This window comes from Glycine soja, chromosome 20 (assembly GCF_004193775.1).
Source record: "Glycine soja cultivar W05 chromosome 20, ASM419377v2, whole genome shotgun sequence".
Classification (NCBI taxonomy): Eukaryota; Viridiplantae; Streptophyta; class Magnoliopsida; order Fabales; family Fabaceae; genus Glycine; species Glycine soja.
The window spans coordinates 5,876,572-5,900,478 of NC_041021.1; the positions used below are offsets into that span (position 1 = coordinate 5,876,572).

Below are 23,907 nucleotides of genomic sequence, written 5' to 3' on the forward strand. Positions count from 1 at the left end.
ACCTGATTTCACCTACAAAATCTTGTGCATCTAATACCCTGATGAGGATGTCCCATATGTTCTTAAAACTGGACTGATCCTTCCAAAGTTTCATGGCCTTGCAGGTGAAGACCCACACAAACTTCTGAAAGAATTTCATATTGTCTGCCCCACCATGAAACCCCCAAATGTCCAGGAGGATCACATATTTCCGAAGGCCTTTCCTCATTCTTTAGAGGGAGTGGCAAAGGACTAGCTTTATTACCTTGCTCCACGGTCCATCATGAGCTGGGATGACCTCAAGAGAGTATTCATAGAAAAAAATTTCCCTGCTTCCAAGACCACGACCATCAGAAAGGATATTTCAGGCATTAGACAACTCAGTGGAGAGAGCTTATATAAATACTAGGAGATATTTAAGAAACTATGTGCCAATTGCCCTCACCACCAGATTTCTGAGCAGCTTCTCCTCCAATATTTTTATGAAGGACTCAGTAACATGGAGAGAAGTATGATAGATGCTGCCAGTGGTGGAGCCCTTGGAGACATAACCCCTTCTGAAGCCAGAAATTTAATTGAGAAGATGACTTCCAACTTCCAGCAACTTAGTGCCAGAAATGATGCTATTGTCATTAGAGGAGTGCATGAAGTAGCCACGAATTCATCTTCATCAGGTGAGACTAAGAAGCTTGAAGGTAAACTAGATGCCTTGGTTAACCTGGTAACCCAACTGGCCATGAATCAAAAATCTACACCTGTCGCCAGACTCTGTGGTTTATTCTCTTCTGCCGACCACCACACAGACCTTTGCCCTTCTGTGCAACAATTTGAAGCAATTGAACAGCCTGAAGCTTATGCTGCAAACATCTACAACAGACCTCCTCAACCTCAGTAGCAAAATCAGCCACAACAGAACAATTATGACCTCTCCAACAACAGGTACAATCCCGGGTGGAGGAATCATCCCAACCTTAGATGGTCGAATCCTTCACAACAGTAGCAACAACAATAATAGCCTTATTTTCAAAATGTTGTTGGCCCAAGCAGACCATAAGTTCCTCCACCAATCCAATAGCAACAACAGCAACAACCCTAGAAATAGCAAACAGTTGAGGCTCCTCCGCAACCTTCCCTTGAAGAACTTGTGAGGCAAATGACGATGCAAAACATGCAGTTTCAACAAGAGACCAGAGCCTCCATTCAGAGCTTAACTAATCAGATGGGACAATTGGCTACACAGTTAAATCAACAACAGTCCTAGAATTCTGATAGATTACCTTCTCAATTTGTCCAAAATCCCAAAAATGTGAGTGTCATTGCATTGAGGTCGGGAAAGCAGTGTCAAGAACCTCAACCAGCAACATCTTCCTCATCCGCAAATGAACCTGCCCAACCTCACTCTACTCCAGAAAAAGATGATGACAAAAATCTAAAGAGTAAGTTGCCTAACAATTTCTATGCAGGTGATTCTAAAGAGAAGCAGCATATCCCTCTTCCATTCCCTCCAAGAGCAATTTCCAACAAAAAAATGGAAGAGACAGAGAAGGAGATCTTGGAAACATTTAGAAAAGTAGAGGTAAGGATACCTCTGCTGGATGCAATAAAGCAAATTCCAAGATATGCTAAATTCTTGAAGGAGCTGTGCACTAATAAGCAGAAGCTTAAAGGAAGTGAAAGAATTAGTATGGGCAGAAATGTCTCTGCATTGATTGGCAAATCTGTTCCCCAAATCCTTGAAAAATGTAAAGATGCAAGTACATTCAACATACCTTGTATTATAGGGAACAATAAGTTTGATAATGCCATGCTAGATTTAGGAGCTTCTGTTAGTGTGATGCCTCTGTCTATTTTTAATTCTCTATCTCTTGGTCCTTTGCAGTCAACTGATGTGGTAATTCATTTAGCTAATAGAAGTGTTACCTATCCCGCTGGTTTCATAGAGGATGTCCTAGTTAGAGTTGGTGAACTGATTTTCCCTGTTGATTTTTATATTTTGAATATGGAGGAGGGATTTTCTGAAGGATCAGTTCCCATCATTCTAGGCAGACCTTTTATGAAAACTGCTAGAACTAAGATAGATGTATATGCAGACACACTATCTATGGAGTTTGGTGATAGAACTTTCATTTTAATATTCTTGATGCTATGAAACACCCATCCGAAGATCTTTCTGTATTTCGTGTTGAAATAATTGACCATATTATTGATGAATACATGACTGATCTTCATTCTAATCTGCATGCCTGTCACTCTTCATGCATTGAATCTGAACTTGTACTTGATCATATGGCTGAATTTGATGCTGAGAGTGAATCTGAAACTGATATTGATTACATGTTTGCTGATGTTTTAACTCTTAAGATTGATTTTATAAAGTCAGATAGAACTAACCATGTTTCAGGAAGTACACATACTTCTGACTTTCTTTATGAGGTACAGGCTGAGAAACCATCTCTTTCTACCACTATCCAGCCGGGCACACCAGAATTGAAGCCTCTACCATCAAATTTAAAATATGCTTACTTGGATGATAGCAAAAGTTTTCCAGTAATTATATTTGCATCCCTTGCTGATGAGTAAGAGGAGAGGCTGTTATCAGTTCTTAAGAAGCATAAGAAAGCTATAGGCTAGACCCTGACGGACATTCCTGGTATTAGCCCATCCACATGTATGCATCGAATAAATTTAGAGGATGGGGCTAAACTAGTAAGACAGCCACAAAGAAGACTCAACCTAGTGATTCTTGATGTAGTGAAGAAGGAGGTAACCAAGCTTTTGCAACCTGGCATCATTTATCCTATCTCAGACAGCCAATGGGTGAGTCCCGTCCAGGTAGTCCCGAAGAAAATCGGCCTCACCGTGATAAAAAATGAGAAGGAAGAGTTGATTCCTACTCGGGTGCAGAACAGTTGGAGAGTCTACATCGGCTATAGGAGGCTGAACCAGGTTACCAAAAAGGATCATTTTCCACTGCCATTCATTGACCAGATGCTTGAACGCCTGGCAAGTAAATCTCACTACTGTTTCCTTGATAGTTTTTTTGGTTATATGCAAATCACTATTGCTCCTGAGGATCAGGAAAAGACCACATTCACTTGCCCCTTCGACACTTTTGCCTATAGGAGGATGCCTTTCGGCCTGTGTAATGCCCCTGGTACTTTCCAGCGGTGCATGATTAGTATTTTTAGTGATTTTTTAGAAAATTGCATAGAGGTGTTTATGGATGATTTCACTGTATATGGATCCTCTTTTGATATTTGTTTGGATAGTCTGGAAAAGGTTTTGAATAGATGCATTGAAACTAACCTTGTTCTAAATTTTGAAAAATGTCATTTTATGGTTGAGCAAGGTATAGTTTTAGGCCACATTATTTCCAATAAGGGCATTGAAGTAGATCCTACAAAAATTTCTATTATTTCACAATTGCCTTACCCCTCTTGCGTGCAAGAGGTGCGATCTTTTCTTGGTCATGTAGGATTCTACAGGCGCTTTATAAGAGATTTTAGTAAGGTAGCCCTTCCACTATCCAACTTGTTGCAAAAGGAAGAGGAGTTTGACTTTAATGATAAATGCAAAGAGGCCTTTCATTGCCTCAAAAGAGCACTGACTACCACCCCTACCATTCAGGCACCTGATTGGACAACCCCATTTAAGCTAATGTGCGATGCACCCAATTACACATTGGGGGTTGTCCTTGCTCAAAAGATCTCCTTACTTCAGCTTACTTCTTTTCCACCATGACTTAGGGAGTTTTTATTTTCCTATCTCCTTCTTTGCTTTTATTACATTTGTCCAATTCTATTTGATGGTTTAAATGCTTTTAATCTTTTAATTGTGCTACATTGAGGACAATGTGTTGTTTAAGTATGGGGGGGAGTGTTCTTTGGTTTTGGTTTTGCTAGTTTTGCTAGTTTTGTTAATTTTGTTAGTTGTGTTAAATTTGTTAGTTTTGTTGGGTTTCTAGTTTAATATTTTAGGTCAATTCTGTTTGCATGTACAACTTTGCATATTTTTCTTTGAATTATAGGATATGTTCAAGAAATGGTTAATTGTTCTGAAAATAAAAGTCTCTTGACATTTTGTGATTTGAAATCCTTGTTTTTCCTCTACATGTCATGATAGTTTTGAAAGCTCAATTTGAAAGTGATAAGTTTACCTTTGTGAGAATTTGAGCCATCCATCATCATAATCTTTTGGTGTGTTTTGCCCCATTGATTGCTTGCACAATACCCTTGGCTTGATTCTTGTTGATGCTTCCTAATTCACATGCATATTTGGAAATGATTTAGGCAATTTTGTTCTTATAAACTTCTAGCCAAATGGACTTACCTTGAATTAATTCCTTTGATAGCCCCTTTGAGCCTATGTTCCCCTTTCTTTGCTTTGAAGCTCATTACAAGCCTTAAGTGAAAAACCATGATATCACCTTACCCTTAAGGAATTTTGGAGCTTTGGAATTGTTGTGGGAATAAGTTGGGAATAAGTGTGGGGGGTATGTTTCATTGGAAGATATGATTTTTGGTCATGCTTGATGTATATATATATTGTCTAGTTTTTGCTTTAATCTTCAAATTCGTACTGTTTAAAAAAAATAAAAAAATAAAAATTCAATTGCTGCAAATTCTGCAAATTCGTACTGTTAAAAAAAACAAAAAAAAAAGAAGAAGAAGAAAAGAAGTGAAGTTGAATAAATGAGGTCTTATTATGAATACTTGATTTGGGAGCCTTGGTTGATTTTGTTGATATTAGAGAGTTTGGGTTTACTACTTGTGCTTAATTTCCACTTATTCCCCATTGCTCCTCTATTCCTTTGGGATTTAGCTACTTATTCCATATTATTTTTCCCTACCTTGTCCTTGGCCCCATTACAACCTTAAATGACCTTTTGATCCTCATGTGCTTGTGTTTATGGGTTGATTGTCAATTTTAGAATCTTGCCAAGTCTATGTGGTGTTTGTTTTCATGGGTGCTTCGAGAGTAAACAGTAGCATAGACACTTGAGAGATAGGGTGTATATCTTGTGAGGCTTTATCACTTTTCATTCTTGAGCTGATTAACTATTTTGTCATGATTGGGTTGCTTGGATGATTTTCACGAATGTCATGACTCTTTAGATCTCTTCATGTTAGATGTTACCCATTCTTTAACACTAATGGGTATTGATTTAAGATATCACGCATGCACACCTATTGTGAAGTGACCCCCCCTGCTTGACACGCTCAAATTAGCCATATATAAAAAGCGATCTAGTATACTCATAAACCGGCTATCACCACTAAATCAAGTAAATGGCTTACCAACAAGAGGCAAAATCACACTCATTTGTGGAATGAAGTCATTAAACTCCTCTTGTTCAACATATGAGAATTGGGAACTTCTTCCTTTTTACTAATCCTTCTCAGCCACAACATTGAAAACTCCTCATATACAGCATAAACTACAAGGGTGAAGGAACTTCATAGTCAAAAGCAGTTAACAATGCTCCCAAACATAATTCAATCACAACCATCCTTATGCGTACTTGACTAAGTCATACACTATTCAATTTGTCCAAATTTTATATCATTTTTATATTATAGCAACTACCTATTAACACCTAGTCTCTATATATCATTTATTAAGTTCTTGGGGTACTACCTCCTTTATTTCCTTTTATGTCTCTATGACCTTTGTACGGTGTAAATGTTATATTTAGAGTTTGATGTGCCATTATTTTCTCCTATTTCTTAACTTTTTTCTGCAGCATTTTAAGTACTGATTAATCTTAATTGCCAAATTAATTAGACAGTTTTATTATTTGGGCCCATTCAGCTAATTTGATGTTTTTAATCTAATTTCAGGAATTAATGAAGCATTGGGCTTGGACTTGAAGAGGGCAGACTATTTTATTCTACAAAAATTTTATCTTATCTAGACTTTATCTTATCTAGATATTATTTCATCTAGATCTTATCTTATCTTATCTAGATTTGATTTTATTTTATTTATGGGCTTGGATTTAAAACAGATTTGTAGGCTTTGGGGCTGGAAAACTATATAAGAGCACCAAGGTTCTAGTTTAGGCTCCTCTCTTCTCTTTCTCCTTTTTTTGTTTTTGGCAATTCAAGTTCTGACTTTTAGTTTTATCAATAAAATTTCGTTCTTCAATCTATAATTTCGTTCTCTATTGATTAATGGAAGGCTAAGTTTCCAGCGTTGTTTTCTCTTGAGGATCAAGCACAGTTCTCTTTGAGGTTCTATTATTACTGTTAAATTCTATTCAGTTTTCCTCTTCACTAATTACTTTGAATTTGTTGCTATTAATTCATGCATGCTTAGTGCTTGATTAATTATCTCTGCGCTTAATTTACATTCATGCATAATGATCATTTATGAGTAATTGGTGTATGTGTTGCTTAATCACATAATGAATGCCTTATGTTAAATTTCGCTTAGTAATTTAATTTAGGGTTGGATTAAGTGGTTAAACTGATAAAGGATAAATTCTCGCAACCTAGGATAAGAGACTTGCTTGTGAATCAAGGGGAAGCAACGTATTTTAATTATGATATTTTCTAATTCAATTTTACTCGTTGTTTAATTTACAAAAGCAAACAACCCCCCTCCCCCAATTTGTTACTATTTTCCTACTATTTGTTATGAACATTTGGTGTATCATTGCTCGTTGGGAAACGACCTAGGATCACTTCCTAGTTACTGCATTTTAATGTTTATTTGATTCGGGTACGGCCTCGATCAGAGTTATACTAACTCATTCAAGTTTATTCTTTTCTTGTTTGAATGGTAAGACAATAATCTACAACTATGCTTATCTCAAAAGCTAGTTCAGTCGTCTATGATACATAAAATTAGAAAGAACATGAACCGATTGCACAATCCTGATAGCTTGACCTTTGCTTAATACTAATTGTTCTATATAAGAGTTCCAAAAGTCCAAATTAAGTGAAAACAACGCCATTTGTTAGCTATTAGGGCTACATTTCTTATGAAGACACCTAAGTCTAGTTTGATCATTTTTCTGACTCATTTTTCACATTAATACCAGGTTTCTAGTTACTCTATTCACATCTCATGGTTTTCATTTCATTCTCCTACACTAAGATATCTAGTTCCTGAGATAAGATAAAATACTTACACCAAAAACTAAAGACAAAAATAGTTTATGAAGGATAGGGGAAAACACTCACCTAGAGAGCATAGAGACAAAGTCTAGCTAACCTAGACAAACTTGGTGGCACCATCCACCGTGATCCCTCAACTCGTACTAAGGCTAAAACGTGGGTCTGATTTAAAAAATAACCCTACATTGCCTATATCCCCCAAATTTGAAAACTCTAGGGAAGATAAAAATATTAACTATGAGGGGGTTCACGCTTAATGCTAAGCCCACTCTATTCTTTGGTTCTCATAAGGCTATGTGGTCTCCTTTATATGTAGGGAAAGAAAGGGATTCAAGAGGTTATTCTATTATGGAACTTTAAGTGTTTTTCATGATCAAGTGACCCACTTTGGAGCCAGTTTTCTCTAAGATGGAAATTGATTTTGGTTTTTAATATGCATGGATGAATTGTATCTTTTCAAACAAGATTTCCAATGATGTAAGCAACATCTCAATCGAACAACATAACTAAATATATGACATGGTCTTTCTACTGTCTTCATCATAAAATTAGCACCACGCTTGGACAGTTTTCAAGCATTCAAATTATAAGAACTAAACCTAGCAATCTCGTAACATCAATATAATAACTACAACACTTACATAATTGCATAACAATCACACAAAACTATAATATAATAAAAAATAATCGTAATAATATAATATCTTCAAAAACAACAACAACAACAATAATTTATAGAAAGTATAACATTAATGTCCTAGGGAGGATTCTCCTTAAGGTATATTCCTAATACACAAAACCTAGAGCGTTACACTTACAATTCACTAAACTCTCAAGGGAACCAAGTGTTTATCTAGTTATAATATCTCAAAAATTCAACCCCCAAACGCAGTATGGATCTATGGCAAAAACCTTCATTTTCCACAAACGAACTCAAACAATCTAAATCAAGATATCTACAATCCTATATTATATAGATTCTTAGGCATACTCTCACACCAGTCAATGAAATGCTAAGCCGGTCGGGGATGCCAAGCTTGGTCAGATGAAGTTCCCAACACAAGGTACCTCCTTGGCCACAAGCTTTTCGTTGTCAATGCCAAGATTTTCTTATTATTTGTAAATGTGTTCTAAAATTATTCCCTTCCCACCCTCCCCCCCCCCCCCCCCAAAAAAAAAGGGTGTTGCCCCTATAAAATCTAAATATTTTTTTAAATGAATGTAAAATACATAGGAAAATAAAAAAGAATACATTGATATTAATTTTACTAGCATTGACAATGAAAAAATCAATGAACATTTTTAAAGTATAATTTTGCATATTGTTAGATCAAAAGATATTTATGTCTTAAAGAAGAATCAAGATTCCAAATTATTTAGATTAGATACAAACAAATACAAATGACAAAAGTTGTGTTTTATATGCATCCGATCATGATCTATATGTATGCATCTGAAGTTTTCAGATGATGCACTCATAAGATGATCTGATATGTCATTTTAGTAGTGTATTTAAGACCTTCATTTAATACTCTTTGTCTAAGATTATTTCATATAGAAAATATTCTCCTAGAAACTGTCAAAGTTCTATGAAGAATAAATGAAATCCATAGTCAGAAGATGCTAATCCTCATCGAAAGGCACATTCTCTTGTTGCAGAATTCCTTTGATGAAAAAAGTGACTTCCCCGCTGAAGTATAAGACATGCTAGCCTATCAACATAGACCTTGCATGAAGTAGAAGGGAGATGCATTTAATGCATCAATAAACTTAAGACCTTAGACAAAAAAACAAAGTGAAGAATCCAACCGTTGAGAGACAACACATACTTGGAGATAAAGACTATATATGGAAGAAGCTTTGAAGAAACAAGAGACAAATCATCTTTACAAACATATTCTTTCATTCTTTCTTGTAAAGCTTTCTACAAATTCTTGTAAAGATACTAAGACCTCAAAACGCGTTATATACCATGAGAGAAAAGACTAAAAGTGCTAAGTGATACATCTATCTGTAAGACGATCACAAATTTTAGTCAGTGTGCAAACTTTCAACAAATCTTGTTAATTTTCTTAGAGCCAATAGTGGCTTGGTAGAACAAATAATACTAAGTTTAAGTCAACCTTAGGGTAGAGCTTTCAAGTGTAAGAGCTAAAAGTGACAGTGAACAATACTTGCAACTTTGATATGTTAGTGGAAACCTGGTGGGTTGCCAAGAACGAGATGTAGTCTTGGGTTTGAGATGAGTCGATATAATTCTCTATGTGCTTCACTCTTTTGTTTTAACTAGCAAAGGGTTTGAATTTGTTTTTAGATTTTATATCTTGTTTTTTTTACAAAGAAAAATTATTTCTCTCATCATTTGATATAATATGATCTCTAAGTGTTTTAAGTCTATTTATCAGACGATAAACATATTTTCAAACGTAGAAATAGTTTTAAATATCCAAAAAAAATATACAACAATTGTAATTTAGAAACTTAAGTTTTAGATTTTTTATTCAGTATGTTGGATTTCTTTTGTTGCGACATTATGTATTTTGTAAAAACTCGTAATATTTTTTTTTTTTGTAAAAATATTGCAAAATTGACATTTTGGTTTCTGAATATGTAAATTTGTGACAATTTAGTCTCTAAAATATTTTTTCATTTAGTTCATAAACATGTAATTAAGAAGTGTGACAATATCATCTTGTCATATAACTTAATATCAAATTAGTCCTAAAAAAATATAACTTATTGGAAAATTGGTATGTGAACATTATAGCATAAAGCCAAAATGGTTTCACAAAACTTAACGGCAGAACATAAATGACACACTTTTTACATATTTAAGGACTAAACCAAAATTCTGTTCTTTTATGACTAAATTGTCATTGATTTACTACAACTTTAAGGACCAAAATGGCCAGTTATCCAAAAATATCATAAACTATTTTTTGCTCCCACAAAGAAAAATTTATGGATCCACCACTGTCTCCAGCCCTTCAGTTACTTCATCACTAGACACCACATGCCCAAGACTTTTGTTAGTGAGCCATTCCCTTTCATTCCTTAGGTTGCCAAGCTTTGTCTTCCATTATAGGCAACATGCCACTACATGTTCCTAACTTAACAATACTCATAACTTACTATTTGATAATGAATATCTTTGGTCTCAAGTCACTAAGTACCAACGTGTATCCAAGGTCTGTGTCTTACAGTTTCTCTATGTACAAGTGGAAGGTATTTATCTCTGCCTCAATTAGCACCAGTTCAATGTAACCATCTATGTGTCACATTACATAGATAATTCTGGTCACAATTTCTCTAAGTAGAAGTGGAAGGTATTTATCTCTGCCTCAATTAGCAAAGGTTTATTATCACGATATTAAAAAACATACAATTATATAGTCGGAATGCATGCATTAAAATAGTCTATTAATCATTTATGAAATACAATAGTGCATATATGAAATTGATACTACCCCCAAAATTGGATCACAAATTTAGAATCAATACCCAAAGAAATGGAACTAAAAAGGTGAAGAAATACCAAAATGAAAAAGGTAGAAATGGATATAATGCCACGGACAAAAATCATTTTATAGGTCAAGGATGATTTGCTACAAATAATGTCACTACTAGAAAATAAGCTTTTAACATCGGTTATTTAGGACTTTCAACATCAGTTATTAACCAATATTGAAAGTATTGACATTAAAAGTATTATCGTTAACGTCAATTTTAAAAAATCGATGTTAACGTAAAATTACAACATTGGTTATCTAAATAACCGATGTTATATAATAAAAATTATAAGAAAAAGTTATATATGTTCATATCAACGTTGGAAGTTAACATCAATTTTTTAAAAAAACCGATGTTATTATTATACGTTAACATCGGTTTTCTAAAAAATTGATGTTGTTAGTGTACATTAACATCGGCTTTTTAAAAAATTGATGTTGGTAGTTTAAGTTAACACCGGCTTTTTAAGAAACCGATGTTATTTTTTAGGATTTTTTTTAATATGCTGTATGTTTTTTCAATAACCCCAAAATTAACTTGCAAAGTTTAAAAGTAGACCACACAACATATAATTTTGATTCTGTTTTGAAACAGTTTTTACCAAAAATTGGATGACAAATTTATTGATTACTATGAATTAAAAGAATATTTAATGTTAAGGAGACATGAATTGAAAAAAAAAATGTAAACTAAGTAAACTACAATTACAAAATTGCCTAAACAGTCTAAGTTTCATTTTTAACTTTGAAATAATACTTTGCCCACTCGATGCGAAACGCCTTTAATCTCTTTGTTTCCAATGGTCTAGCATAATTGAAATACTGCATGATATAATAAAACATAAGTTGATAATATAATACCAATCATAAGAAAAGGAAATTTGTTTGAATTAAATAATTGTCATTTCCCAATTATTCTTGAAACTTCCTAAGATTATAGTTGACATCTAGTGCATGACATAATACCCACACTCAGTGCTTCCTTTTTGTCTATTACACTAAAAACATTATGAAATTTAGATATTCAATGTTAAGTACAAATTAGTCTACACAATACTAAAATATAAGTAGAAGCATTGTTTAAATCACTTACTTTAACAACAATCCACCTAGCACCAGCCTTGGATTTACTTTGTGGAGTATCGTCAAGTCCTTTCAAAGCACTGTTGAATACAAACATGGATGCTTATTATACAATTAAAATATTGATATTCCCGACTAATGCTAATGCAAATGTATTGAAAAACAACAATGACCTGTTAATTATTCCTTTGAGGTAGTTGTCTGGCCTATTATGCAATGAACAAAACCAGATAACAACATTTTCCTTAGGCAAAATGATGACCATTTTCCAATGTGCATTGCAGTGGAGACCAATATAGGTTATTATACTATTATACATTATTTAAATTCATTTGTTCAGTTTAACTTACCCATTCAGGTAAGCTCCTAGGTACAAATCCCGTTTTGAATTCTGCATCCAGTTCTTAATGTAACTTTCTGATTCAAATTGTGATTGCCTAGATCTCTAGATGGACTGTGGCTCAAGGAATCCATACACATCGGCATTCCCCACTCACATACTTGTCTCAGTCATATGCCTATTGTTGTTAACACAAAGTAAATTATGTATGAATTTAAAACAATAAGTTAGGTAATTAACAATAATGTAAATTGACTTACAGAATCCACAACTGTATAACAGAGATGTTGAGACATTGACCACCGTGTGCTATTTCAGACAGATCTTCATGCTTTATGTACAAGGGTAAGTCTTCATTAAACACCCCGAACACGGTATCATCCTACATAACTTGCAACGGCTTCAGAAAAAGCTGTCCGATGGTCAATGTCATCAGATATAGGGGATCATCGACATCATGATGCGGCCTATCTGTAGGTTTTGCCGGTCCCACAACTCTCAATTTATCCAACATAATTTAATTACAATGAACACTTTAATTGAAAGAAGAAGCATTTAATGACATTGAAATACCTGTTTTGATAAATGCTTGACAAAATGTGTTGGCCAAGCAAGGAAGGTGTTAAGTGTCTGCCCCACTACCTCTCTAGTGGGTACATGAATGGGAGCATTTGCATCTCCAACCTCCTCAACACCAACCTTGACTTGATCATGCAACAAAGGAATGTTGTGAACGATTGTGGATCCCTCATAACTCTTCCTAGGGCAACCAGGTGGGGAGGATTTTCATTTATGTACAACACGCATTTGTCTGAGTCACCCGTGTCTGGAGCGTTCCCTGAAGGATCAACACAACTCTCCTTTGTGCTGACATGAGCATCTAAAGGACCAACCTTAGGCTTAGGAGGCAGTGTGAGTCCCTGTGATTGCATCTGCGACTGAAAATGGGACTGCATCTGACTGAAGGATAACATTAGTTGTTAAGTCACTTTTTATGTGATTGACTCCTTTAATTGGTCCCTAATTTGTTACGTCAGCTGCTCCAAGTCTTCGGGGGCCATGGAGAAAGACGTGTAGGAGGTCCTTGGAGTTGGTCGAAAGTATTGCTTGATTGTGACACCGGCTCCAGCAGCACGCACACGACCAGGGTGTTCTGGTCGCCCAATGGCAGCAATCAGTACATCCTGACGTCCATGGGCGACAAAGGAATCCTGTGAGGCCTAGTCCTCCAATGAATTCTGCAAAAAACACATTTATTGGTTTACTCAATCACATAATAAACATAAATAATTGCAATTAATAATTGAAAGTCACTTACAATCTTGTCAGCAATTTCCTTTGCTACATCAGACGTCATTTGCCTAGTTTTCTTGGTGCAGGCCATCTTCCATATCACGTGTCGTCTGATGGGAGATGGAGGATCAATCATTGTGTTAGTGCTTCAAGATTGAGCATCTTCCTCCAGTTTTTTCTTTCTCTTCTTATCCATCAACTTGTTTTCTAAATATTCATAACCCCCATGAGACAACACATGAGGGGCAATGTTTTGCTTCTGGATGGCCTGTGCCTTTTTTCACACATCCTGCAAAAATTCAACATTAATGAAACTCATGATTACAATGTATTATAATAAGTGAATTTAAAGTTGAAAACAATGAAAATCACAAATTAGTTACCTCCCACAATGGGTCTCTGCAGGTCTAACAAAATTGGGCCCACTTCTCCTTGCTAATGTCGTACTTTTCGCATACAGTGTCGTCGATACTTTCCTTGTCGGCTACAAGTGCCCATTTCGTTGTCAAATCAGACTTGAATTGTCTGCACCGCTCCCCCACAGTCTAAAGTATTTTCTTTTTTATCCTCAGATTAGATGCTTCAAGGATATCAAGTTCAGCCTGACAAACAAAAAATTACATTCTATTGTTACTAAATTGCAATTTGATTATCAATGAATAAAATGAAAGATTTAACTAAAATACCTGAATATCCTCCCATATCAAATCCTTCTGAGTAGCAGGGACTTGTTTTCAATTCTCGTATGTGACATCGACCTTATCACGAGCAACGATCCCCAAATATGTTCTTAACTTCTTTCTGTGGGGACCATCGACCTTCCTGGTCGTAGGATCGACATAGACCAGCGGTCTCGCTGCCCCAACTGGTCTAGTTGCCAATGATCTTAGCTGTGTGGCTTTTCTTGTCTGCTTCAAGGTAGATGGCGACTGTGATGTTGCACCAGTAGGAGGAGGAGGAGAGTTGGGTGGTGCAGCCATTTGCCTGTAAAGAAAAAAACATTAGTTAATTACCATTTTCACAAAACTAAATAAGTTATGTAAATGAATGGACTAAAATCAAATACATAATAAGAAAATTATATTAGACGATGCATCATGATCATTACGATTAGCATGAACGTCGTCAGTTTCTTCTTCTCCGACGATCTTAGGCGACATTTGTGTGGACAAAGGACTAACATAAGTATCAATGTATGAATCATCATCTTCAACATTAACACCAATTGTTTTCCCATGCAGAATCACTGACCACCTTTCATCACAAGGGTCTTGAACATTGAATACCTATTTAGCTTGTTCTGCCATGATGAAAGGGTCATTCTGGTAAGCGAGTTTCTTTAGATCTACCAACATATATCCTACATCATCGGTCCGCACACCGGTGTTGCTATCAACCCATTTACATTTGAAAACATAGAGAGTAAATTTGACATAGTTAAGCTCCCAAATTTCTTCAATGAAACCAAAGTAAAGGATGGAAGTTACATGGGGATTGTCATCATGTACACTAGCGAAGTGTTGAGATTCAGCCCTTAGGGTGACCCCACTGTTTTGCATTGTACTTTTCTCGTCTTGTGCTTTTGTATAAATGGAATACTTGTTTATATCGTATCCTTGCCAAGTTATAACATTTTTTTAGGTCCATCTGCTAGTTTTCTTAATGTTTCAGAAGCATTATCATCAGCAAAGATTGTATCTTTAAACCAATCTAGGAAAATCTTGTTATGTTTTTTAGTTCTTCGACATTTTTGGATTACTTTCTTTCACTAAACCTTCATGGCGAAGTATGTACGGCAAAACTTCATTACTGTTATTCAACACATACAAGTGAGCTTGTTGCAAATCTTTTACAGTTGGAGTGATAGCATGCAGTCCTCTTGAACCCTTACCGCCCACTCTTTCGTCATGCCGAGACTTGAGAAGCCCAACAGGTTTAGCTTTTTCAATGTACTCTAAACAAAATTCAATGGCTTTTTCTGCAATGTACCTTTCAAAAATAGATGCTTCCGGATGATGTAGATTCTTGGTATACCCTTTTAAGATCTTCATGTATCGCTCAACCGTGTACATCCACCCCAAATAAACAGGACCACAACATTTGATTTCTCTAACCAGATGAACAATTAAGTGAACCATGATGTCAAAGAAAGTAGAAGGAAAATACATCTCTAACTGACACAATATAATAGCAGCCTCGTTTTCTAGCTCATCTAACTTCACAGGATCAAGGACTTTGTTACATATGGCATTGAAGAAAAAGCAAGTCGAGTTATGGCTAACCTGACTTTGTTAGGAAAAATGTCTCGTATGGCCACCACTAACAATTGTTGCATCAAGACATAACAATCGTGAGACTTTAACCCTACCAACTTAAGATCCTTCAACTGCACAAGGCTCTTCATATTTGAAGAGTATCCTTGTGGGACTTTGACCCAACGCAGACACTAAAAAAAACTGATCTTTTCCTTTCTGGACAAAGTATGACAAGCTGGAGGCAAATTATTTTTTTACCATCAGACATTGGATGCAACTGCGATCGTATACCCATCTCAGCTAGATCATGACGAGTATTCAAACCATCTTTCATCTTGCCTTGAATGTTAAGGAGCATCCCAATGACACTATAACATACATTTTTCTCCACATGCATAACATCAATACAATGTTTAACATCTAGATTAGACCAATACGGAAGATAAAACAAAATCAACCTCTTCTTCCATATGCAAGTCTTGTTTTTTTCCTTCTTTTGGGTCTTTCCAAATATAGTATTCAGGTGTTGAACCCGCTTGAAGACCTGGTCACCAGTTAATGGTATCGGCGCAATTTCATGCTCTTGACTTCCATTAAATGCTTTTTTCAATCGCCTGTAAGGGTGATGAGGTTTTAGAAAACATCGATGCGTAGTGTACACTATTTTTCTACCATGTTTTAGTTGTATATAGCTTGCGTCTTCTTCACAGATGGGGAATCCACAATGGCCCTTAACACTGTAACCGCTCAAATTCCCATATGCTGGAAAGTCATTAATGGTACAAAAAAGCATTGCATGCATTTGAAAAGGCTCATTCCGAAACCCATCAACCACTAAAATCCCTTCGTCCCATAACTTTGTCAAGTCTTCAATCAACGAGCTTAGATAAACATCGATGTCATTTTCTGGCTATCTTAGGCCCAATATCATCATAGACAACATCATGTAGTTTCGCTTCATGCACAACCAAGGAGGCAAATTGTAAATCACTAGCAAAACTGGCCATGAATTGTGTTCAATGCTTAAGCTGCCATATGGATTCATTCCATCACTGGCTAGTGCAAGCCTAAGATTTCTTGCCTCTTTGCTGAAATTCAGATACAAACGATCAATCTTCTTCCACTGGGTGGAATCAGCCGAATGACGGAGCATTCCATCACACTTTCTCCCATTCGCATGCCATGTAAGGTCTTTTGTGTCATCTCCATTAGTAAACAGACGCTTAAACCTTGGAATGATGGGAAGATACCACAACACCTTCGCTAGGGGGCCCTTCTTTGAGTTTTCGTCACTACTACAGTCGTCATCATCCTTCACTTTGTACTGTGATACCCTACACCTAGGGCATTTGGGCATTTCTTGAAATTCATGTCTATACAGTATGCAATCATTCGGGCAAGCATGAATCTTCTAATACTCTATACCCATCGGACACAGTATCTTCTTGGCTTGATAGTAACCTTTAGGCAATGTGTTTTCCTCTGGATGCATATCGTGCACTACTTGAAGCAATGAACTAAAGCTTTTGTCACTCCACCCATATCTAGCCTTCACATTAACTAGACTTAACACCGCCGACAACAACGTCAATGAATTCTTGCACCCTAGATACAAAGGCTTCTTTGAATCAGTTTGCAATGTATCATACATAGGGGCATGTGCTTGCTGAAAAGACTCTTGTCCAAGATCACGAATCATATCCTCTAAGCGATCTTCCATTTCTACATTAAATGGCTCAGATTGAGACCCCATTTGCATGTCTGTGAATTCACCATGCCATATCTACGTGGTGTAATTCTTCTTAATCCCATCACACAACAGATGCTCCCGTATGTTGTCCAGCATTTGTCGTCTCTCGTTCAAACAATTGATGCAAGGACAAAATCGCTTGTCGTCTCACGTGGCATCATCAAAATCGCTTGGTTCATCATCATGAAGCTTACTTCTACAATCTCCCCCTTTTTAATGATGACAAACCTGAAATCAAGAAACACATACAAGGTATATCTTCTAATCGATCACTCACTTAATTCTCCCCCTTTGTTTTTGAGTTTAAGCTTCACTTGAAATTAAGATATTTAATTATATGAGTTCTTGATTTAATCCCAACTTTATTTCCCCTTTTGGCATCAACAAAAAAATAAAGTGCGTATAGAGACAAAAAAATCATACACAAACTCATAATCATCCAAGCATTTTAATTCGTACAACAAACAAGGAGGACAATAATTCATACCTAAACTAAGCAAGGAAGATAAAAATTTATCGATAAACTATAATAAAATGTCAGATAAAGTCATCCAAGATAACCAAATTAAAACAACTAATTTAGAAAGTAATATGCTAATAAGTGTATAAAAAACATAGCCAAATACACGACTAGAAATCAAAATATTAATAATAATAGTAATGTCTAAACTGATGGAGGTGGTGGAGGTAAATCAAGGCAGTCGCGAATGATGGTGACATCTTCTTCAACCTTTGCAATCCTTGAGTTCATCTCCTCGAATCGTGTGTCCACTTGACGTTCCACGGAGTCAAACCTCTCACCAACATAGGTTTGAAGTCCATCAAACCTGTCCAAAATACTCTGAAGGAGAGAAGAGTCCTCTTGAACCGGTAATTGTCCTTCATCATCATTTGGTTGAGCACCCTTTTTTACCTAACTGTCATCACCCTCTTTGTGGTAACCAAAAGAGGCAACCATAACAGCACCGATCAAGAAAGATCTCTTTATTGGAACATAAGGTTCAGAATCAAGAGGGATGTTAAAATGTTGAAGGAACAACGTAACTAAGTGAGGATAGGGCAAAGGAGCATTTAATCGCAATGCCTTATGCATGCAATACTGGACTAGATGTGCCCAATCATTTTTTCAGCCGGTATGACAAAACTGATGTTAACATAGCTTCGTTAACATTGGTTTTGACAAAACTGATCTTACCTAGGTCATGTTAACATCGGTTTTTCAAAAAACCAATGTTAACATCAAGGCGGTTTTGTCAAAACCGATGTTAACATCGAGGCGGTTTTGTCAAAACCAATGTTAATAAACTCGTCTTATTTACAAGTATGCCACCACGTTTGTGTTAACATCGGTTTTGTCCAAAACCGATGTTAACCTAGCGATGTTACATGTATAATTTCTAGTAGTCTGTGTTTCTTTGATAAGAATAAAAAAGGTTCTAATCCAAGAGCCAAGAGGGAACTCTCGCACATAGCACAAAGTTTAATCTCAAACTTGATCCAAAATCTCCCTTGCAAAATGTTTAGAGTCCTATTTATACTACTAACTAACAGATCCCATTTGACAGAAAAGCCCAACAAGTTAAACACAAAATTACATAAAAATAAAAAGTCACACAAAGGGTCCACACAAAAATTACATAATTCTATAATCTACTATTTGACTCCAATGTAGCCTCAAGCCTCTTTTATTTAGACCTTTATCATTCCTTCCTTGAAAAAAATTCAACCTCGAATTCAGTGCCTAGATACCTACATCATAAATTAACACAAAAAACATGTACATTTTAAATTTGAGGGAATGAGGAAACCTCCTACTGAGTTACCTTGTACCCATCCTCCCAGGTCAAAGACAAACCTAAAGAAGTCATCACACACACACACACACACACGCACACACACACACACACACACACACACACACACACACACACACACATTATTTGCAATACAATCTATGACTCATGAAACAGTACCCTATTCCTAGCATTTTCAACTTTAATACCCCCACCACACATCTGATGTATATTTAGTTTCATGTTTAACATAACCAACAAAATTTTATCATGAGCTTCTCCATCTAAAGAACCATGTAATAACATCATAGGCAAACAAAATGTCTTATCCTTTAATATATGTGCTTCATGCCTATAGAGTTCATCACTCCCAATCTTGTTACAAACAAAAACACACATGGGAGAAGTCTCATAATGATCATACAAACCCAAATGATGTGCATTAATCTTAAAACTCAAGGACTTGTTACCATCACCTAAAACAATATCATATAAGCAAGCCAAAACTAACATTCAGTTAAACAAGCATTTTGATTTAACACATGGCACAATTGTAACACCTTTCTTCCTTGGAACACATACACTTAATATTTTTAAAATATGTTTACTGTTGAATTTAATTCAAAGGGATGTAATGACATTCCAAAAAAAAATTTCGGTAAAAAAGCATTACATGACTGTCTTCGTAAACTTAAGAAAACAGTTTAGTCGATATATAATTTATAGTTAAAGTAATCTTGGCATTCCAATGGCCATGCAATTCGTACAAAATAAAATATAAAGAAAACTACTAATGAATTCAAAACAAAATAAATTTATAAAATCCATACCTGATGTTACATTATTTTAGAGCACCCATAACCATAAAATTCAAAGATAATAAATTAGAGACCTAAGTCTTTCTTTCAGCACCATCATTTTAACTTTCTATAGAGACACACCTACAAGGGGTCAATTCATCCTAAACACAAACAAGTCAAACAGATGAGGAGTGAGATACATCTCAAATACATTTAAAGATTAAGGAATTCATAAAGAGATAAATGGCATATATTCATATTTACGTCTCATAAACACACCACTACCAAATTAAACGTCACTTACACATAAGCTCATGAAATATGATGCACATTAGACTCAAACTTGTATACATGTTGTACCATTTTTGAAAACATTATGAATGTAGTCTGGGAGGACATTTAGTCGATGAATTGTCACACAATGGGCAATTCGACACTATCACTCTCACTGAGATGACACCGCCGATGATACATTAGGGTGTTCCAACTTTGCAAGGATACTTCAACCCATGTGATCAACATGATCTTAAAAGAGATTCAAAATCATTACACCCCCAAGGTCTGAGTCATATGTCAACTCATTCATTAATTTCCAATTATGATCATAAACATCCTTCACTTTAAAACACATATGCACAACATGATGCATGGTTCACCAACAATATGTACATGGTTTATATCCAAAGTCTCGTGGAGATTCCTATCCCGCGAGGGCTAGGTTTTCCTCATAGACAACATGATGTTGTAAGAGTTGGAAACCTTAGTGATGTAACTAGGGTCCCACTCAGCATGCTAATTTTGTCTTGGTGTTAAATTCCTTTAGTCATTGTGATGACTAAATATCAAACGATGATTCCCTTTAGGCGATTAACTTAGGGAAGGGATTTTGTTCCTTAGTTGGGTTCTTGGTCCACTCCAAAGAGCTTTCCCGCAATTGATCGATAAACTGAAGTTTCTAAATTATGCTACTCCTATGTGGAATTGTAGTAAAGGAAACAATAAACGACTAAATGCAATAAAGAAACTTAAAGAAGCAGGCAAAATAAAGCAAATAAGTGAAATGTAGCAAATAATAATAGGCAGGAAAATGACTAGGTTTTGTGTATTGATGTCTTTGTCCCTTCCTGTGATAGGCCCTATTTATAATTATCTACTAATGGCTACATTAGTTGAAACACTATTAAGAATCCCTAAAATCTAAGAGATCATGGTTATCATCCCTTCAATCGCTTCCTTGTCTGTCATTTGGACTTCCACATTCTCTAAAATGGCCTACACATCATCCAAAGTATTATGTCTAAGTCATTTTACAATTTTACCAAAACTTAGCCACGTCAGCCACCTCAATCATTTTCTTTGTGCTAGTAGTATCCAATGGCTAAATTTTTAGGTGTAAACATTTATAAAATTATTCCCGAGTAGAGAACTTTAGTTATAAATTTTAATTATTAATTTTGTAGATAAATAAGATGAAAATAAATTAAAATTATATAAAAATTCTATTTAACGAGCTCAACTATTTTATCAGTATTTTTCTCACCACACCTTTTTCGTGATGCAATTAGAAAAATTTAATTAATATAATTTCTAACTATTTTTATTTACACATTTTAATTTATTATTGAATTAAATCCAAATAAAATTCGCATAACAACAATATTTCAATGAACTCAATTCTCATGACACATATTTTTAAATCTATTTTTTGTTGAATAAAATTCACATAATAGCATATGTCTCATTGAGCTTTATTTTTGAACTAATGAGTATAACATTTTGGGGCTTAGATATGTTTTTTTAGAGATCGCATGCTATCCTTCAGAGGAGATGCCTTACTTAAGTTATGTAGAATCACTATTAGTAACAAAGCTCTCTCTATGTATTTAACATAGTTGCATTTCCATAAATTGAACTCAAGACCATTGATTAAGATGAAAATATTTGAGACTAACTAATCTACATGCTTAAGTAATAATTAATATGTCTAACATGACTTTGACCTAACTAATATATTTCAATAAATGAATTTAAATCTTTGACTATAATCCTAACTTTAAATTATATTACCTTTTTATAAATAAATTTCTAGAGACTTTAAAAGCTTTTGTTGCATTGTGCATAAAAGAGCCCCTCGATTCTTGTTTATTGAAAAAAATTCATAGAAGTCATTGCCAATACCACACTATAAATTGCTTCACAAACAAAACTTCACACCATTAAAACCAAGGCTTTTGGATCTTGCCCCATCTAACTCTCACTCGCCCAAAACATTTTACCTCTTTTTTTTTCTCACTTCATACCTCTTGAAACATTCCAAACACCCATTACATTTTGTGCCACCTCTCTTTTCATTACCCTCTTTGTCATAATGACCAACAATTCCATGGTAATCTCCATCTTCCATAACTCCCTCTCCTTTGACTTAGACTTGACATCCTCTTGGGACAACAACACTAGCTCTTCCTTCCAACGCTCTCGTTGTCCACCATCACCTGCTACAAACCAACCCCTAGAGAATCTTGCTCTCCCAAACCCATCCACCAAGAAGCCATGTGGTAGGCCTGCGGGCTCCAAGAACAAGCCTAAGACCACCCCCTTCTCAAGGGCCCAACCCATGGAACCCTGCATGAAGGTCATCATTGTCAATGTGACCCCAAGCAGCGACATCATAGAGTCCATTCTTGATGTTGCTCATTGAGGCCACGTTAGCCTCACTATCCCCAATGTCTTTGGAATGATCACTGAAGCAACCCTCAACTCTTTGCATGGTGTTGATGCCCTCACACTTCGCGGGCCCTTCACATTGTTCTCCCTCAATGGCTCATACTTATACAACAACCACTATGCCCTTAACCCTGGAGCCACCCCTGCCCCTCCCTTATCCTTTAGGATCAGCTTTTCCACCTGTCAAGGGCAAGTCTTTGGTGGTGCCATTGGCGGTAGAGTCATTGCCAGCAATGATGCCAGCCAAACAATTTGCACCTTCAAGAACCCGATGATGTACGCTTCAAGAGACAAAGAAATGGATGAGGGTGACGATAATAAAAACAACAATTATAACAATAACTCTAAATATTTTAATGGGAGTGATGAGTTGTCGGGGTTCAACATGATTAGTTGTGGAGCCCGTGGGTGGTGAATGATATGAAAGTGACAACACGGGAGCAAGAAGGCAACAATTAAATGAAGTTGTATCTCTCAAAATGTGTCAATTTTTTTGTGTTTTTTTTTGTTTGTTTATGTTTTGGGTCTTGTTGGAAGTGCATGTGTTAGTTGTTACATTGTGTCATGGGGTAAAATAAGAGGATGGCTCTCTACAAAACTCTATCTGCTGACGCTTTTTGTTGGGTGAAAAAATATGTCCAACATATATACTTGATTCAACTTATCTATTTTAAATGAAACTCTTCAATCAATCAATGCCTCTTTCTTTTTTTCAAATCAATTTTATTTTTCCGTTCATGCGATTTGTTCAAGAGAATTGCAAGTTCATGAAAAACCAAATATCTTTTGTGGCAGTGCATGATGGTTTTTGGAATTCTTGTAGATGGAATAGATAGATTTAGTTGTGGAAATGAATATTGTATTGTTGATAATAAATTCTAATCAACACAATGAGAGATAAAAAAACAGAAGAGTGAGATATGATAATATGATAAGTCATATAATGTAACAAGAAGGATAGACAAAATGAGTTATTTATATTAAATGAGTTATTGTATTGTTGAGGTGTCTATTATCATGTGAAGTGGAAATTGTAGTTTCATTGTGTGTGTCTAATGTAGCCAATGATAATGTGTGTTAGTGGGTGGTTACGGAATTCCATAGCATATCAGGGTGCGTTACTCTCTTTTACTTCTTCATCTAGAGATGTTTTATTTTTGATCTCCAATGTTGAGCATGAAGACAAGGAAAGAGAAATTAAGAAGCTAAGTTAATGGTGCATGGTGCTTTGAAGGAACAGGCCACAAATGGCTCATTGGA

General features: G+C 35.6%; 1 protein-coding gene and 1 non-coding gene across 2 annotated transcripts; one reads left to right on the forward strand and one right to left on the reverse strand.

Moving 5' to 3' along the window:
• Positions 1-325: 325 nt before the first annotated feature.
• Positions 326-432, reverse strand: LOC114403982. Its single transcript, XR_003664747.1, has one exon. It is a non-coding gene; the product is annotated as a small nucleolar RNA R71 (small nucleolar RNA).
• Positions 433-22,657: 22,225 nt separating this feature from the next.
• Positions 22,658-23,062, forward strand: LOC114401809. Its single transcript, XM_028364393.1, has one exon. It carries the CDS (start codon positions 22,658-22,660, stop codon positions 23,060-23,062), a length of 405 nt encoding a protein of 134 aa, XP_028220194.1.
• The last annotated feature ends 845 nt before the right edge of the window (positions 23,063-23,907 follow it).